The sequence below is a fragment of the Phoenix dactylifera genome, chromosome 7 (assembly GCF_051530095.1).
Source record: "Phoenix dactylifera cultivar Ajwa chromosome 7, Ajwa_hap1_PhDact_Kaust_v1.1, whole genome shotgun sequence".
Classification (NCBI taxonomy): domain Eukaryota; kingdom Viridiplantae; phylum Streptophyta; class Magnoliopsida; order Arecales; family Arecaceae; genus Phoenix; species Phoenix dactylifera.
In genome coordinates this window covers 2,602,824-2,619,137 of record NC_143196.1, presented here as the reverse complement: position 1 = coordinate 2,619,137, position 16,314 = coordinate 2,602,824, and the positions used below count along the sequence as shown (strand labels likewise).

The 16,314-nt window shown below is 44.8% G+C and overlaps 1 protein-coding gene across 3 annotated transcripts; it reads right to left on the bottom strand.

Moving 5' to 3' along the window:
- Positions 1-4,507: 4,507 nt before the first annotated feature.
- On the bottom strand, positions 4,508-7,593 carry LOC103698191 (flavonol 3-sulfotransferase-like). 3 transcript variants are annotated; one of them, XM_089924160.1, is made up of 2 exons: positions 7,031-7,593; positions 4,508-5,805 (listed from the first exon to the last, which is right to left on the bottom strand). In XM_089924160.1, exon 2 carries the CDS (start codon positions 5,718-5,720, stop codon positions 4,668-4,670), a length of 1,053 nt encoding a protein of 350 aa, XP_089780286.1. In that variant the 5' UTR covers positions 5,721-5,805; positions 7,031-7,593; the 3' UTR covers positions 4,508-4,667. The 3 variants fall into 3 exon arrangements, with proteins under 3 accessions (XP_089780286.1, XP_089780284.1, XP_089780285.1); XM_089924158.1 differs by having other exon boundaries at positions 6,957-7,500; XM_089924159.1 differs by lacking the exon at positions 7,031-7,593 and adding an exon at positions 5,880-6,054.
- Between the last annotated feature and the right edge of the window lie 8,721 nt (positions 7,594-16,314).

Genomic DNA, 16,314 nt, shown 5'->3' with positions numbered 1-16,314 from the left:
AGCTGAAACAGCTTCCTCCCAAAAGCTCCAAATTGGAGCTTCTTCCCAAAAGTTGTTTTCAGCTTCCTGCAAAAGCTGAAACAGCTTTTTGAAAAATTTACCAAACACAGTTTTTCATCTAAAAGTACTTTTGGAGGGCCAGAAAGTGCTTTCACTTTCTGGCCCTCCAAAAGCTCCCCCAAACAGGGCCTTAGTGTTTAAGTGCAAATGGTAAAAAATTAAAGAGATATCGTTGTATTATTTTAATTAAAGAACTATTGTATGATTTTTTTTATTTTTTTTAAAAAATAAAATTCTCAATATTATTGGAATTGTAAAACAAAATACAATAAGAAAATCAAGAAAATTGATCTCTCCAAAACATGTCTTTTTTTTTTTTGGTGCCCAGAAACACACCATGTGAGATGCTACTAATTAAAAAGGATTTTCCCCTTCACCACGCACATGGGTTCCGTACCATTACTTCCTGCAAAATTAATAGCAGGCAGTAGTTGATGTTGTTGATAGGGGACTAGAATGGATGTGTTTTTTCTCTTAAAAATAAAAATGTGAAATAGCCGTCCGACACCACACAAGAGACCTTGCCCATGACTTATTTAATAGGACTAGATTGGGGCCTCCATCTGCTAGTTTATCTAATCTGCAGTGACCACTGTTTCACACTTCTCCAGTAATCAAATAGCATATTTAGGTGGTTGACTCAACACTTAGCAAATAAATCAACAACCAATGATAATATCTCTTAAAACAAGGAATTAGTGGACAATTCCGAATTTACCAGTAGTTTTTAAGATATTGTTTGTTAGTATGAGATATTAACTAAAATATGCAAATTTATTTAATATATATATCAAATAGAATTGAGATAGAATCTAGCCGGATTTGGCATGAACCTAGCTTGAAAGAGATTTAGGTCTATAATCTTGACCCATTCTATCAAGCTAAAAGCACATGACCTAACCCAAAGTCACGCCTACGGGCACATTGACATATTTGCTGTGACCACTAGTAAGCTTTAAGTTCCGTTCGTGGGCTTAAAGGGCTGCATTTATCTTACGCTACGGTGTTTTAAGTTCCGCTTCTAGTTATTCTTTGGCTATGGACCATGCCAAATCTTTTAGGAGCCAACGGATTTGCAGCAGAAGGCCCCAACGATGCCATAATCGATTGATCCATTATATTTGATCATTTTTTTTAAAAAAAAAAATCATTAGAGACAATATTAGTTTTTCATCATATTTTCAGATTTTGTAGTCGAACAATCTTAGTATATTTTATTTTATTTTCAAATCGAGTTTCTCATTCTCAATCGAATTTGTAAGGCTCGTCTGCATAAGACAGCTCAGGGTTTAGTTTGCAATGGATTGTTTTGCTTGATCAATATAACTTTCATGGAGTTCTCTTCCACTTCTCTTCTTCTTATTCCAGGCGCTTGTTCTCTCTCAACAGCCAGCACATGGATGAAGCTTGCGTCATTATCCAGAGAGGTGGAGAGGATAGGACTTGCTTCATGAAATAGAATTATATCCCCCCTTACTTATCCCAATTCAATATAAAAGACTAGTTTTCCAGCTAAAGAATTGTGTTTGATCGTATAACAGCGGAATAAAGGCCTTATTCCATGATTCTACCGCCTACCCAGTACTGTCTCAAAGACAAATTCTAAGATTAAGTTTGTACCATAAAGTAAAATAAAATGCGCCCATACAGTAGTATTTATCTCCCAGCTAGAAGTTGGAGATGGATGTCGTTGGGGTGTCCCTCCTGATGAAACGAAGAGGTCATTCATACTTTGGGCTGGTTACATGGTATGGAGAAGGCCGCGAAGTAAAGCTAGCTTCATTTTTTGGCGTCTTTCTTATGGAAAGAAAAGAGTTGGGCCGGTTGAGATTGGGAGCTCTGGAAAAGAAACCTTTTTCTCTTAGAAGAAAGCTGCTTCTCGTAGGAGAGACCTTGGAGAAGGAAATCCTTAACGCCCCATTGCTTTAGGTGGTGACATTTTTGAAGACAAAGGTTTTTTTTAAAAAAAAAAAGGCTGGTATGATCTGGAACTGAGAAGGTCCATCCTCAAATCCTAGTTTGTGGTTGTTCGCCATCCCCAAATCAGCACTCTAGAAGGGTTTTGAGAACCCTATATTGGGCGAGTCCACTCAATCTCTTAGGGCTCGTTTGGTTCGCGGAAGTATTTTCCCTCCTAGGAATCTGATTTCCAGGAATCCGATTCCTAGGAAGAGGATACCTAGGAAAGTACTTTTGGCATGTTTGGTTAACCATGGGAAAGTGACAAATTTCCAAAGTGCTTATGTTTGGTTGACCATCCACTTTCCTAGAAAAGTTATGTATAATTCCTATTATGCCCTTAATAAAAATTAGGTCTTTAATGCCTCTTTAATGCTTCTTTAATGCTGAAGGGTCTTTTTGGAAAAAAAATAAAAAAGGAGTGATTCCCACCTCATGGGAAAGTAACTTTTCCATGTTTCTCATGGGAAAGACTTTCCCATGAAATGTGGGAATCATATTCCCATGGGAATACAACTTTTTCATCTCTCTCCTTTGAAAACTCTAATCAAACAAGAGGCATTTCATTACTTTCCCGTTGACCACACTTTCTTCCCTCCTTTTCATGCAAACCAAACGGGCCCTTATATGTTGAATGTATCGTGTTTTGTGAGGAAATTATCATGCATCTTGAGAGGTGTTATTTCTAATGTCAACAACGTAGTATCCAATCGTACCATGTCGCATTTGGTGCCAACTACGGAACTAATAGCTTTTAATAATTATTTTTTCAAAACTGCTAAATTTAATTAACAAAATATAATTTAGTCTTTTTTTAGAAAATTGGAATGATATATTCTATCGTTGTTCCACTCGCTCGTGACTCCCTCTAGCATCATAACTCAAATATCTGGCATCGGAGGGGATCCAGGCCCAAGAATGGATCTCCATTATTGGGGGTAGGTGGAAGGGAATGAAAGGCAATTATGAGTTCCTTGTGGTAGGTTTCAATCAGAGCCAACGGCGCCCACATAGAGGTCCACCACCAAGTCCTATAGAATCTTTTGTGGACTGCTTGAGGGATTTGGCTGTCGTCCCATTCGCTCATATAATACTTGGATGCTGTACTAATCGCTTTAGAAAATAAATATAATATCTCAGGTGGTCCATGGTTGTCCTCCTTAATTAGTGTCTTGGAAATTCTCATATTAAATATCACTCGCTAGATGCTTCGTGAAGGTAAGATTTAGTGAATCAGTTTTCCAAGATTACTACAGGCGTTGGCTTCATTAAAAGAAGGAAAGAAGACCAGAACACCAATCAGAAACCCAATTCCGAACCGATGTAGTTTTTCAACAATATTCAGAATTTAAACTCTGAAACTTGTACAAGCTATTTGCGAAGGTGTGCCAACCCATGTAGTTTTACTAACAAGGCTACATTGACCAGAACGCTAACGCAAGAGTAATCATCTTTTTCTGAGAATTTAGAGGATGCATGTCATGACCTCCTGTTCATGAGTAGAAGAGTATGGCCATTGTGTTACGGCACAGATTACTGAAAAATAAAAAATAAAAGCAGCATATTGACTTAAGAATATATTTAGTTAGAAGAAGTTGAACTATGAGATAGAAATAAAAAAGAGCTACTCCCATTCCAGCTGTTTGGTTAGGGAGCGTCCCATTCCTATTCGGTTTCAAAGGAAAATGGAAATATCTCAATCCCTTGAAATCCGATCCCTATCCTTTCCAATTATTTAAATCTCATTTCGATTCCGATTCAGGTCGATTCAGGTCACGAATCAAAAGCTTCGAGGGATGTGGCCATTCTAATTCCCATTTCAATCTATTCTGATTTTAATTCCAATTCTAATTCCAGTTGTAAACTAAATGTGCTTTATATATCTTGCTTAAATACTTTATCTTTTTACCACATGTTGAAAATGTCTTTAGCTTACCTAGGGCCTTGCCAAAAAGGCTAGCTAGATGGTAATATGTAGATTCTTTGGCTCTTTACAAGTATCCGAGATCTACCCAATATATAGCCGATATGAGATTAAATATACACTTACATGATCCTCACATACTTTTTTTTGTTTATGTCTTGACATCCTTACTAAGCAAAGGGTTTAAATTCATTTACAAAAACCACAAATCTAAGCACAAACACTACAATCTGCTTATGGTCAGCTTTAGTAGACCCTATGCTGCAGTGTCTCCTAGCCCATTTGAGCCATGGTCCGAGTTTGCTCTGATATCATTTGTTATAATTTGAAAACTCATCGAAAAGATATTATTTGGATTATTTGATATTGTATAAGTATCTAAAATCTATTCAATGCATAGCCGATGTAGAATAAAATACACATACTTACAAATACTCACAAAATTATTTTGAACCAAAAAATAGAAATAAATAAAAAATTAAGAAAAAAAATAGAAGACCCTGGGAGAATGGAGGAGGACATATCTAACTTTTCAACCCACATCTTGAGTATCACACCAAGCACTTGATAGCAGATCATAGTATTATATTTAAGTATTGCAAAAGGCAGCAATACATAGGGATTAAGCCAGAAATTATTTAACCCAAGCACCCCAAGATGAAGTGATTACTGGGGGAACAATTCCAACCAAGATTGGAAGAGGTAAAACACATCAAAATGCAAATCACATTCCATTAGCTTCCACGCCCGCGCTAATCCCGAAGGTCAGACCAGATCCCTCCAGCTTCTGCGAGGTTACCGCGTCCATCCTCCGAGCCATCTCCTCGCTCATGTGGTTCCTCCAGTCCCCTGCCTCTCCTTTCCTAAAGAATGAAGTAGTCTGCAGCGGCAGCTTCGTGTTGAGCTTGCGCGGCATGCTCCCGGCCAGTTTGCTCAGACTATCAAAACTACAAAGCCTTGTAATCTCCTCGACCACCCCTTCCTTCTCTTCCTCCGGCGAGAACGGGCACCCCATGAAGTCCGCCAGCTTCTTCGCACTCCCCGCCGGCTCCTCCAGCATCTCCTCGTACTTGAGGAAAAACACCTTCTCAGGCCTCCTCAAGCTCTCCCCCCAGTAACCGCGAGCGTGCTCCCATATCGATCCGTAGGGGCTGACGCCATCGCAATACAAGTCGAAAGCTTTGCCGAATGGAATCGGCTCCACGGAGTCGGGCCTCATCTTGTCGTTGAAGTGCCACCGGGAGACGAACACGTCCTTGGGTTCCCGGCAAACGTACAAGAATCGGCCGCCGGCTCCTTTCATGGAATCCGGTAGCAGAGGGTATGGCAAGTGGCTGCTGAGCATCCTAGGGGAAGGCATGGCCTCTAATTTGGACGGCCTGCCGCCGGAGAAGAATCTATCGATGCAGACCACGAAGTCGTGGGGGGTGGAGCGGAGGAGAGGGTGGTCGGCCATGGAGTAGCGGGTTCGGGTCATGATGGCAAAGGCTAGCGCTTTGAGCCAGGTGGTGCCGGACTTGGGGTAGCTCAGCACAAAGAGGTCGTCGAGGCGAGCCTGGAAGTTTTGCTGCATGGCCATGACTTCTGGAAGAGAGTGCTCGGGGATCCAGAAGTCTTGGTATTTTCGGAGGCGGATGGGTATCCAGTCTTGATTTAGAGGCAGGGTTGAGATGAGATCATCGAACTCTTTCCGAGGTTTTGGAGCATCCTCTCGCTTTGCTTCCTCGGGCGCTAAGGCACGTCCGCTATTGGGAATTACGGAAGAAGGCGTGGCCATGACCGAGATCACGCGAAATGGAGGCTTTTTGCAGGTAACCGCGGGAAGCGGGTCTCCTCCTGGACTTGTAGAGCCGAGCCTATGCCTGGTTATTTTGGAATTCTATTAGGATCGCATATTGAAACAGAAACAATTAAAAAAATATCCAATACGAAATGCCTTCTATTTCCGAGGGTCATATCGGAACCAGTTGAACGAGTCCATGCATGCTGAATTCATTCAGATGATGGATTCGACCTCTTCTTGACGAGAGCAGAAGAAACATGCTAGACTTAAGGATTAAAAAAAAGTGGAAAACGAAACAAGAAGGCGGGGAAGACAACCATTATATAATGGAACTACCAGTTGTCATCCATCATCATTATATGTAACATTTTTTGTTTTCTTTTTTGAAAGGTGGCATGTCCTTGTGAACTTACTTCGTGCACGAATCAACTAGTGCTTATTATTATTATTATTATTATTATTATTATTATTATTATTATTTTATTATATATATATATAATATATATATATATTTGAGTGCCATCAATCATTCTAAAATGAATCATATACAAAGTTCCTAAATCACACGTTATTTCGATAAAAGACTAAAAAAAATTGGATTGGAGGAAGAGAAACATTGCAGGGAGGAGTTAGGTGAAGCCTACTTGCTGCAATAATATTCTACCCTTCTGAAAAAGATGTTTAATGGAAAAAGCCTAATAAACTGGAAAAGTATATCATTCTTTTGCTTATCTCCATGTATCACGCAAGTAATTGCACCCCACAAGTCATGAGCGGAAGGACGAGCAGCCAAAAAAAACTCAAAAATTTTAGATAATCTTTAAACATTACGAATTCTAAAATTATTATTTTGTCTACTCCTTAATTCAAAAGTTTTAGAATATTATAAAAAACTTGATTTTTCTTTTTTGTCGCTAGAAGGAGGAAGCTCAAAAAAAAATTGCAAGAGAAAATAAGAGATATAAATTTTAACTTTAAGTGAGATTTTCTAATTCCACCATATGAAAGATTTTGTAGAATCTTCTATTACTATCGGAAACCAACTAATCCAAAATACTTTGTAATTTCAAAGAATACAAGACAATATTATACAATGCCATGATTTTTATTTTTCAGAGTACATCCAAATACATCAACAGTGAAAAAGCAGGAAACCTCAATATCAAGCAACAAAGAATCATAAAACTGCAATATATGAAATATAATGTATATAAGATTAATTAAGCATACAAACAGTTCCCAAAGATGAATCGCTTGAGATGCATCACAGATTGCAATTGTATGTTATGAGCAAGGTATACGACCAGTGGTGGCAGCAGCCATCAGTCCCACGTCCATGGGTCAAACCGGATCCCTTTAGCTTTTGCTCTATGAGATGGTCCAACTTTCAAGCCATCTCCAAACTGATCATATGATTCCTTCAATCCCCCACCTCTCCTTTCCTGAAGAATGCTGCAAATGTTTGAGGGGTCACAGTAAGGTGATTCTAGCCTAATTTAGCCTTCGTCGCCTCCAGTTTGCTCAGCTTCTGAAAGCTACACAACCTTATAATTTCCTCCACCACCCCTTCATTCTCTTCCTCAGGGGAAAAGGGACACCCCAAGAACTCCGCCAACCTCTTCACGTTCGCCGCTGGCTTTTCCATCATATCCTCCTACTTCAAGAACAACACCTTCTCGAGCCTCCTCAAGCTCTCCTCCTAGTACTCGAGAGCGTGGTCGCATACCTCTCCAAACAGAAAAGCACCTTTGCAGAACAACTCAAAGGCCTTTGCAAATGGAACCGGGTTCGCCATCGCCAATATCATCTTGTTGTTGAAGTGCCACCCGGAGCTAGCATGTCCTTTGGATCCCGACAGAGGCACACAATTTGGCAACTTGGTAACGCAAGTGGGTTTGAAGGAACCTAGGGAAAGGCATGGCTTCTAACTGTTTAGTTGGGGAGAGTCCCATTCCTATTCCGATTTTAGATGAGAATAAAAATGTCTCAATCCCTTAAAATCCAATCCCTACCCTCTCCTCTAGTATTCAAATTTCATTCTGACTCCGATTCCGATCATGAACCAAAAGTTTCGAGGGATATAACCATTCTTATTCTCATTCCAATTCATTCAGATTTTGATTTTAATTTTGATTACGGTTGCAAACCAAATGTGTCCTATATATCTTGCTTAAATACTTTATCGTTTCACCACCTGTTGAAAATGTTTTTAGCTTAGGGGTACAAAATTAAGAGAGAATATATAACAACCTAGGACCACACCCAAAAAGGCTAGCTAGATGATAATATATAGATTCTATGGCTCTTTATAAGTATCCAAAATCTATGCAATATATAGTCGATATGAGACTAAATATATACTCATATGATCCTCACATACTTTTTCGATTTTTAAGTCCTTGCATCCTCACTAAACAAATATTTCAAATTTATTTACAAAAACCACAAATCCAAGCACAAACATCATGATCTCCTCATGGTCAGCTCAAATAGACCCATGCTGCAGTGTCTCCTAACCCATATGAGCCATGATCTGGGTTTGCTCTGATATTATTTGTCACAATCTAAAAATTCATCAAAAAAATGGCTCGTTAAAAAGTATTATTTAAATTTTTTGATCTTATATGAGTATTTAAAACCTAACTTGGGCCCAGTCCACTGCAGGCCCAACTTGGGCCCAGTTGGGCAGTACCCTTGTGGGCCCTACCTGGGCCCAGTTCAGATCCGAACCCGGAACCCGAAATCTGGAACACGAAACCGAAATCCGAACCCGAAACCCAATAGTATTATTTTTGATTTTTGCTTAGCTCTAAAATTAACAAAGAAATTAATTAAATTTAAACAGGTGAACCTGATCCGCCTACCTGAAGTAGAAGTTAAGCGAGAAGAAGTAAGTAACTTAATACTTCAAAGTACATTTTTGAAATTATTTGGTAAAATAATTATTAGTGAATTAAATTTCGAAATATATTTTGTATTCAGTAAAATGGGTCACGCATGTTAAATTTTATTTAAAAATCATGTTATATGATCTGAAATCCGTGAATATGACTGGACAATTTATGAAATCTATTTTTATATATATGCATTCTCAGCATGGCTATGATCTGTTATGTTCTGTTCTGGCCCCGCCAATGAGGATTAAACGTTGGACATGTCAACTTATAATCTGTGAGAAACCGGTTTCGACACCGTGCCACCAGTGATTGAAATAGTGGATTTGGACACCAGCTGCCATCGGTGGGTAAATATAATGGATTTGGCACTTTGTGCAACACCGGCTGCCATCGGTGGATAAAAATAGTGGATTTGATACTTTGTGCAACCCATGCCGCTGGGTTACGTGGCCGTAGCCTATTATGTTGAGATTCTGGTATCAGAGTTTTTGAAAAAATGAAAATAAGTTTTGAAAATAGTAAAACGATGTTATTTATGATTTATTCCAGACATTATCCTTTATTTTGATCGAATATGCTCTGACCCTACTTTGGGGTATTTTGTTGCTTACTGGGCTAGTGTAGCTCATTATTTTATTTTCTCTATTTTTCAGATCCAGAGGCTTGATCGCACGGGATCGGAGAGTGCGTTAAATTTTTTGATGATTTCTTCAGTTATCAGCATTTTAGTTAGATTAGCTTGGACATTTGAATTATGTTGGCATGTGCTATTTTGAAATTTTGTAAGACTGCTTTTAACCAACTTAAATAATTATGTCATCTTTAAATATCTGTATTTGCTCTGATATGATCTGCTACCTTGCATGCCTGTGCGGCCCGTCGTGCGGGTGTGCGGCGTCTGCCGCGCTCCGGGCTCGGGGCGTGACAATTATAAATTGTAAAAGTATTAAAAATCTTGATTATAGAAATCTCTTTATCTATTAGCCAACTAGGAAAAAGAAAGCTCTATGATTTTCAACATCGAAATGCTTAAAAAATCATAGAGAATTCGTGCACGCTAGCACAAAAAATTCAAGCTAATTAGATTCTTCGACCCTCCTCCTATTGCAGAAAAATATATTTTTAAAAAATTCTACCGCAATAAAAATTTTTAATTTATCTTTTTAATTAAATTTTTTATTTATTAAATTTTTTTTTGTTAGATCCCATGCAAATTATTCTTTGCAGAAAAATATTGGAGTTGCATTTGATTTGGATTTGAATGCAAAGTCAATTGGCTTTGGCATTGCTAGCGGATGATTATCTAGAATAGTTGTTTTCATGTTTCCCCTTATATAACATTTCTAATTCGTGAAATAAAATGTTTTAATATACGGGCACATGCAGCATAGCTAGTGTACGAAGAAAATATGAAAATCTAGGCGTCGTTGAAACGGTGAAATAAAATATTAAAAGAAAATCTTAGAAAGCCGACCGACCGCTGTATCTTTATTCGAACATATTTTCTCCCATATATCTTTCCCCCCTCTGACTTAGGCATCGGAGGGCCGGCACCGGAAACCTCGGCCACCGACTTTTTTGCAGGTCTCCTAGAGGACGCCGCCCACTGACGGATCGCCACCCACTGCCAGACGACGGAGCTCCTCCCTTCTCACCCAGTGGTCACCCCCGGGTCCAATTTCCAGCAACAGTTGGCGCTAGAGAAAGGGCCCGAGTTGTGGCCATGAAGTTGAGAAGTAAAGGAGCCTCCAATGCTTTCCGGCGTCTTCCACCAAGTCCTGGACACTCCGTCCAGAACTCGCCGTCTCCGGCTAACCCGGTTCCCCAAGTCCAGCCGGAACAGTTCAACATCCTGGTGCAGCAGGTCCAGGCTTTGGCCGCCGCCGTCCAAGGCCTGCGGCATGAGGAAGCCTCACCTATGCTACCTCCACAGGCCCTGGCCCAACCGGTGCTTCCTCCAAATGGACCGATCCCCCAGGGCCAAAATCTTCATGGCTCCTCCAGGGCTAATAATGAAGAACGAGCGTCTCCCCGGAGAAAACTGCCGGGGAGAAGCCTGGACAGAAGGCCGCAGCCTTCGGAGGCTGAGTCAGCTCCGGACCGCCACGAACCGGAGTAGGCTACTGTGACAATCCCCCAAGTTGGAGAGCTCGACAGGAAAGTCGAAAACGTGGAGTGCCAGATTGAAGCGCTTCATAACAGGAAGGCAAGGCGCGAGGGTGACTTTGAGTTTACCACCAAGTCTCCCTTTTTCCTGCCAAATCGAGGGTGAGCCAGTCCCACCGAGGTTCAAAATGCCCCAAGTGGAGCCCTACAACGGGACTGCCGACCCCCTCGACCACCTGTAGAGCTACCGAGCCCTCATGGCATTGCAAGGGTCCTCGGAGGCTGTGCTCTGCAAGGCCTTCCCAGCTACCCTTCGGAGAATTGCTCGGCTTTGGTTCTCTGGACTGAAGCCAAGCTCAATATCTTCATTCGAACAGCTCGGCCGGCAGTTCGCCACCAACTTCGCTGCCAATCGGCACCAGCGGCGAACATCAGATTCCCTCTTGGACGTCAAGCAAAAGGAGGGGGAGTCCCTTAGAGAATACCTCGACCGCTTTACCGCTGCAACCTGGGAGATCCGTGAGCTCGACCAGTCAATAGCCATGTCGGCACTGAAGACCGGAGCTCGCTTCTACAGATTCCTCTTCTCCATTGAGAAAAGCTTCCTCGCCGACTTCACCGAAATGCTGGCCCGAGTTTGGAAATATGCGAAGGCCGAGGAGGCTATCGCCTCTAGGCGGGGCGCGACCGAGCCGGTCTCAAAGAAGCAAAGGAAGCGCCGCGAGGAGCGTTTGGCCGCCCGAGAAGCTGTTCTCTCCGCCGGGATAGGAACCTGCCTCGGCTGAAGAGCCCGCCTCGGCAGCAGGGACGGCTTCGACCAAGGTCCCCGCCACGGCCTCGAATGCACTCGGAGAGGTACGAGAATTACACTTCCATCAACGCGCCCCGGGCCGAGATCCTAATGGAGATCGAGGGTCGGGACTTTTTTCGGCCCCCACCCCCGATGCGGGATGTAGGAATCCCGCGCAACCCTAGGAAGTATTGCCGCTTCCACCGGAACCACGGCCACGACACGAAGGATTGTTTCCAGCTCCGAGATAAGATCGAGGCGCTTATCCGCCGCGGGGTGCTCAATCGGTTTGTGAGGAACCGACGTGAGGAAAGGAGGCCAGTGGAAAACGTCATGCCGTCCGAAAATCCAAATGACAACAGGCCCATCGCTGGCGCCATCAATGTCATTGGAGGAGGAAGCTCAGCTGAAGGGCCAGCCGAAGAAGGGGTTCCCCCAAAGCATCCGCGCACTTCTGAAGCCATCTCGTTCTCGAACGAGGACTTGGAAGGGGTTGAAACCCCTCACGATGACGCTGTGGTCATCTCTATGATTGTAAATAAATTTGATGTAAAGCGCGTCTTGGTTGATAATGGAAGCTCGGCAAATATTTTGTACTACCATGCCTATCAAAAAATAGGGTTGACAGAAAACTAGCTTCGAAGAATGAACGCTCCACTAGTCGGATTTACCGGGGACTCAGTCCCGGTTGCGGGCGAGATCGGTTTTTTTGTCACAGTTAGGCTCGCCCCTCGAGAAAGCACCGTGAGGATGGACTTCCTTATAGTCCGCCTGCCTTCAGCCTACAATGCCATTTTGGGAAGACCGGGACTGAATGCCCTCCAGGCTATGGTCTCAATTTACCACTTGCTCGTGCGATTCCCCACCGATCATGGGATAGGCGAAGCTCGTGGAGACCAGATGGTGGCCAAGCGGTGCTACATGGCGACCTACAAAGCAAAACCACCGGCTGAAGCATCAAGCCAACAGGAGCTACCGACCGAGGCGCCAACTTAAGCAATGGATCGCATACTGCCCATTGAAACCTTAGATGTGCGGAACGACCTCTGGAAGAAACGGGTAGAGCCTGGTGAGCTTCTTACCCAAATCTCTTTACAGGAAAGTTGCTCCGAGCTAACCGTGCAGGTCGGCTCCGGCTTAAGCTCCGGCGAAAGGGAGCGCCTGATCGAATTCCTCCGGGCCAACATGGATGTCTTCGCCTGGTCGCCCGCCGACATGCCGGAAATCGACCCCGAGGTCATAGTTCACCGACTCCAGGTGAAACCGACCTGCAGACCCGTGAGGCAAAAGAAGCGGGGCTCCACCCTGGAACGACAGCGAGCGGCGGCCGAGGAACTAGACAGACTCCTCGAGGCCGGCTTCATCCGGAAGGTCTCCTATCCGGACTGGCTCGCCAACGTGGTCCTCATGAAGAAAACCAATGGGAAATGGCGTATGTGCATGGACTACACCGACCTGAACAAGGCCTGCCCAAAAAATAGTTTTTCCCTCCCAGTATCGACCAGCTCGTCGACTCTACCTCGGGACATCAGCTGCTGACCTTTATGGACGCCTTTTCGGGATACAATCAAATCCGAATGGCACCTGAAGATGAGGAGAAGACGGCTTTCATCACCGACAAGGGCACTTATTGTTACAAGGTGATGCCGTTCGGATTGAAAAATGTAGGAGCTACATACCAAAGAGTGGTCAGCCAAATCTTCAAAGACCAGATAGACCGAAAGATAGAGGTCTACGTGGATGACATGCTGGTGAAAAGCCAAACAGCAGAGCACCATGTGGCTGACCTCAATGAAACATTCTCCAAGCTTAGAAAGTACCAAATGAAGCTCAATCCTGCAAAATGCGCGTTCGGAGTCACCTCGGATAAATTTCTGGGCTTCATAGTAATCCAGCACGGAGTCGAAGCTAACCCCGAGAAGATTCGAGCACTGCAAGAGATGGTACCTCCAAGGACGATCAAAGAGGTGCAGAGGCTTACCGGGCGGGTCGCGGCCCTAGGGAGGTTTGTCTCCAGGTCGGTCGAGCGCTGCCTTCCATTCTTTAAAATCCTTAAACGATCAAAGAACTTCCTATGGTCGGAGGAGTGCCAGCAAGCCTTTGAAGAGCTTAGGTGCCTTCTTGCCTCCCCTCCGCTACTCACCAAGCCTCAGCAAGGCGAAGTCCTTTATTTGTACATGGCCGTCTCTCCGATTGCAGTAAGCTCAGTCCTGGTCCGGAAAGAGGACAAGCTCCAGAGGGCTGTCTACTATACCAGCCGGGTCCTCAGGGATGTGAGACCCGATATTCTAAATTGGAGAAAATAATTTTCGCTCTGATCACTTCAGCTCGGAGACTCCGGCCCTACTTTCGGGCCCACACTGTGGCCATACTGACTGACCAGCCTATGAAGCAAATCTTGCAGTTGTCGGACCGCGCCGGGAGGATTGCCAAATGGGCAGTCGAGCTCGGAGAGTTCAATCTCGAATACCGACCAAGGCCGGCTATCAAAGCCCAAACGCTCGCCGATTTCATCGTGGAGTGCACTTTACCGGATGATCCCGAGCTCCCACTCATGCTAATGGAGGGGACCCCGAGGCCCCCATGGGTCCTGTATGTGGACGGCTCCTCGACCTCGGGGGGTAGTGGAGCAGGTCTCATCCTCACCAGCCCGGATGGGGTAGTGGCTGAGCAGACCCTACGCCTCGAGTTTCCAGCCTCGAACAATGAAGCAGAGTACGAGGCGCTCATTGCCGCGCTCGAGTTGGCAAAGGAGCTGAAGGCAGAACACCTGAAGGTCTTCAGTGACTCCCAACTGGTCGTGAGCCAGGTTCTAGAAGATTTTGAAGCAAAGAAGCCGTCAATGCAGAAATATCTCCAAAAGGTGCGAGACCTCACATCCGCCCTAGGCTCCTTTAATATTCACCATATCCCCAGAACGGAGAACCTTAGGGCCGATCAACTGTCGAAGTTGGCGACCTTCCGCATGAGCGAGCTCCCGAAGACAACGGTACTCGAATATCTCCAAACACCCAGCACAGAATAACCTGAGCCGACCATGTGCATCGACGTCGAACCGAGCTGGATGGACGAGCTCGTCAACTATCTACAAAGTGAAATCCTCCCCGATGACGAGCTCGAGGCCCACTAAATCAGGCGTCTAGCCTCGCGATTCATATTTTATGAAGGCAAGCTCTACCGAAAATCCTTCACCTCTCCTCTTCTTAGATGCCTCCGCCCGTCAGAGGCGGACTATGCTATGCGGGAGGTCCATGAAGGAATATGTGGGAACCATTTGGGAGGCCGAGCATTGGCTCATAAAATTTTGCGCCAAGGATACTTTTGGCCCACACTCCAAAAGGACGCAACGAACTTCGTCCGAAAATGCGACCGATGCGAGCGAAACGCCAATATCCAGCGCCGACTGTCGGCCCCGCTAACCTCGATCAGTGCCCCCTGGCCATTCGCCCAGTGGAGAATCGACATCCTGGGGCCATTTTTCCTGGCAACCGGATAGAGAAAATTTCTGGTTGTCTCCATCGACTACTTCACCAAGTAGTTCGAAGCTGAACTAGTGGCCCGGATCACCGAGCAGAAAATGCGGAATTTTGTGTGGAAGTCGATCATCTGCAGATTCGGACTTCCTCGCATCCTCATATCCGACAACGGCCGCCATTTCGACAACATTCGTTTTAGAGAATTTTGCTCCAAACTCGGCATCGACCACCGCTTCACCTCGGTCGTCTATCCCCAAACAAATAGAGAAACCGAGGTAACAAATCGCACTATTTTGCAGGGGCTCAAGGCCAGGCTCGACTGGTCCAAAGGACAGTGGGTCGAGAACTACCCATAGGAGAAACCCCTTTCAACCTGGCATACGGTACGGAGGCTGTCATCCCATTGAAAATCGGTCTCCCCTCCTCGAGAGTGGAGCATTATGACGCCGACTCCAACTTCTCTCGGCTCAGGAACAACTTGGACCTCATCGAAGAGACAAGGGAAGCCGCCCGAGTCCGCATGGCGAGATACCGGCAGAAAACGACCCAGTACTACAACTCCAAAGTCAAACCCAAGCTTTTCAAAGTGGGAGATCTCGTCCTCAGAAGAACTGAAGCCTCTCAGCCAACCGAGCAAGGAAAGCTAGCCCTAAAGTGGGAAGGACCTTACCGGGTCGCGCGAGTCTAGCGGCCCGGAGCGTACAAATTGGAGCCACTTGAGGGAACTTTCATCCCTCGAAGCTGGAACTCCGAGAATCTTCGGATGTACTACCAATAAACCCCTCGAGGGTCGTCGACAAATGGAAACACAACTCTCACCCTCCACTTGTGATAATTCGCTTACGGTTCTCCATTAATTATTTCATACTCTTTTTGATAACGGGATGTTCATGAATCTCAGGAAACCCGACCAAGCTCGGATGCCCGACCAAGCTCGAGTGCCCCAGCAGAGCCTGGAACGCTCCACCGCGTCGATATCGAGTTCAGTCTCGATCTCCCTCAAAAATCTCGACTAAGATCGGGATGCCCCGTGTGTCGACCGTAGAGTCCCAAACTCCCTCGACCTCGAAAAGCGTCGCAGGTCGACAGTGTGTTCCCAGACCCCTCGACCTTTCGCACGATTCCTCGACTAAGGTCGGGATGCCCCGTGTGTCGACCGTAGAGTTCCAAACTTTCTCGATCTCGAAAAGCGTCACCAGGTCGACAGCGAGCCCAAGCTCGCTCGACCTCGTGCTTGATACCTCGACTAAGGTCGGGATGCCCCATGTGTCGACCATAGAGTCCCAAACTCCTTCGACCTCGAGAAGCGTCGCAGGTCA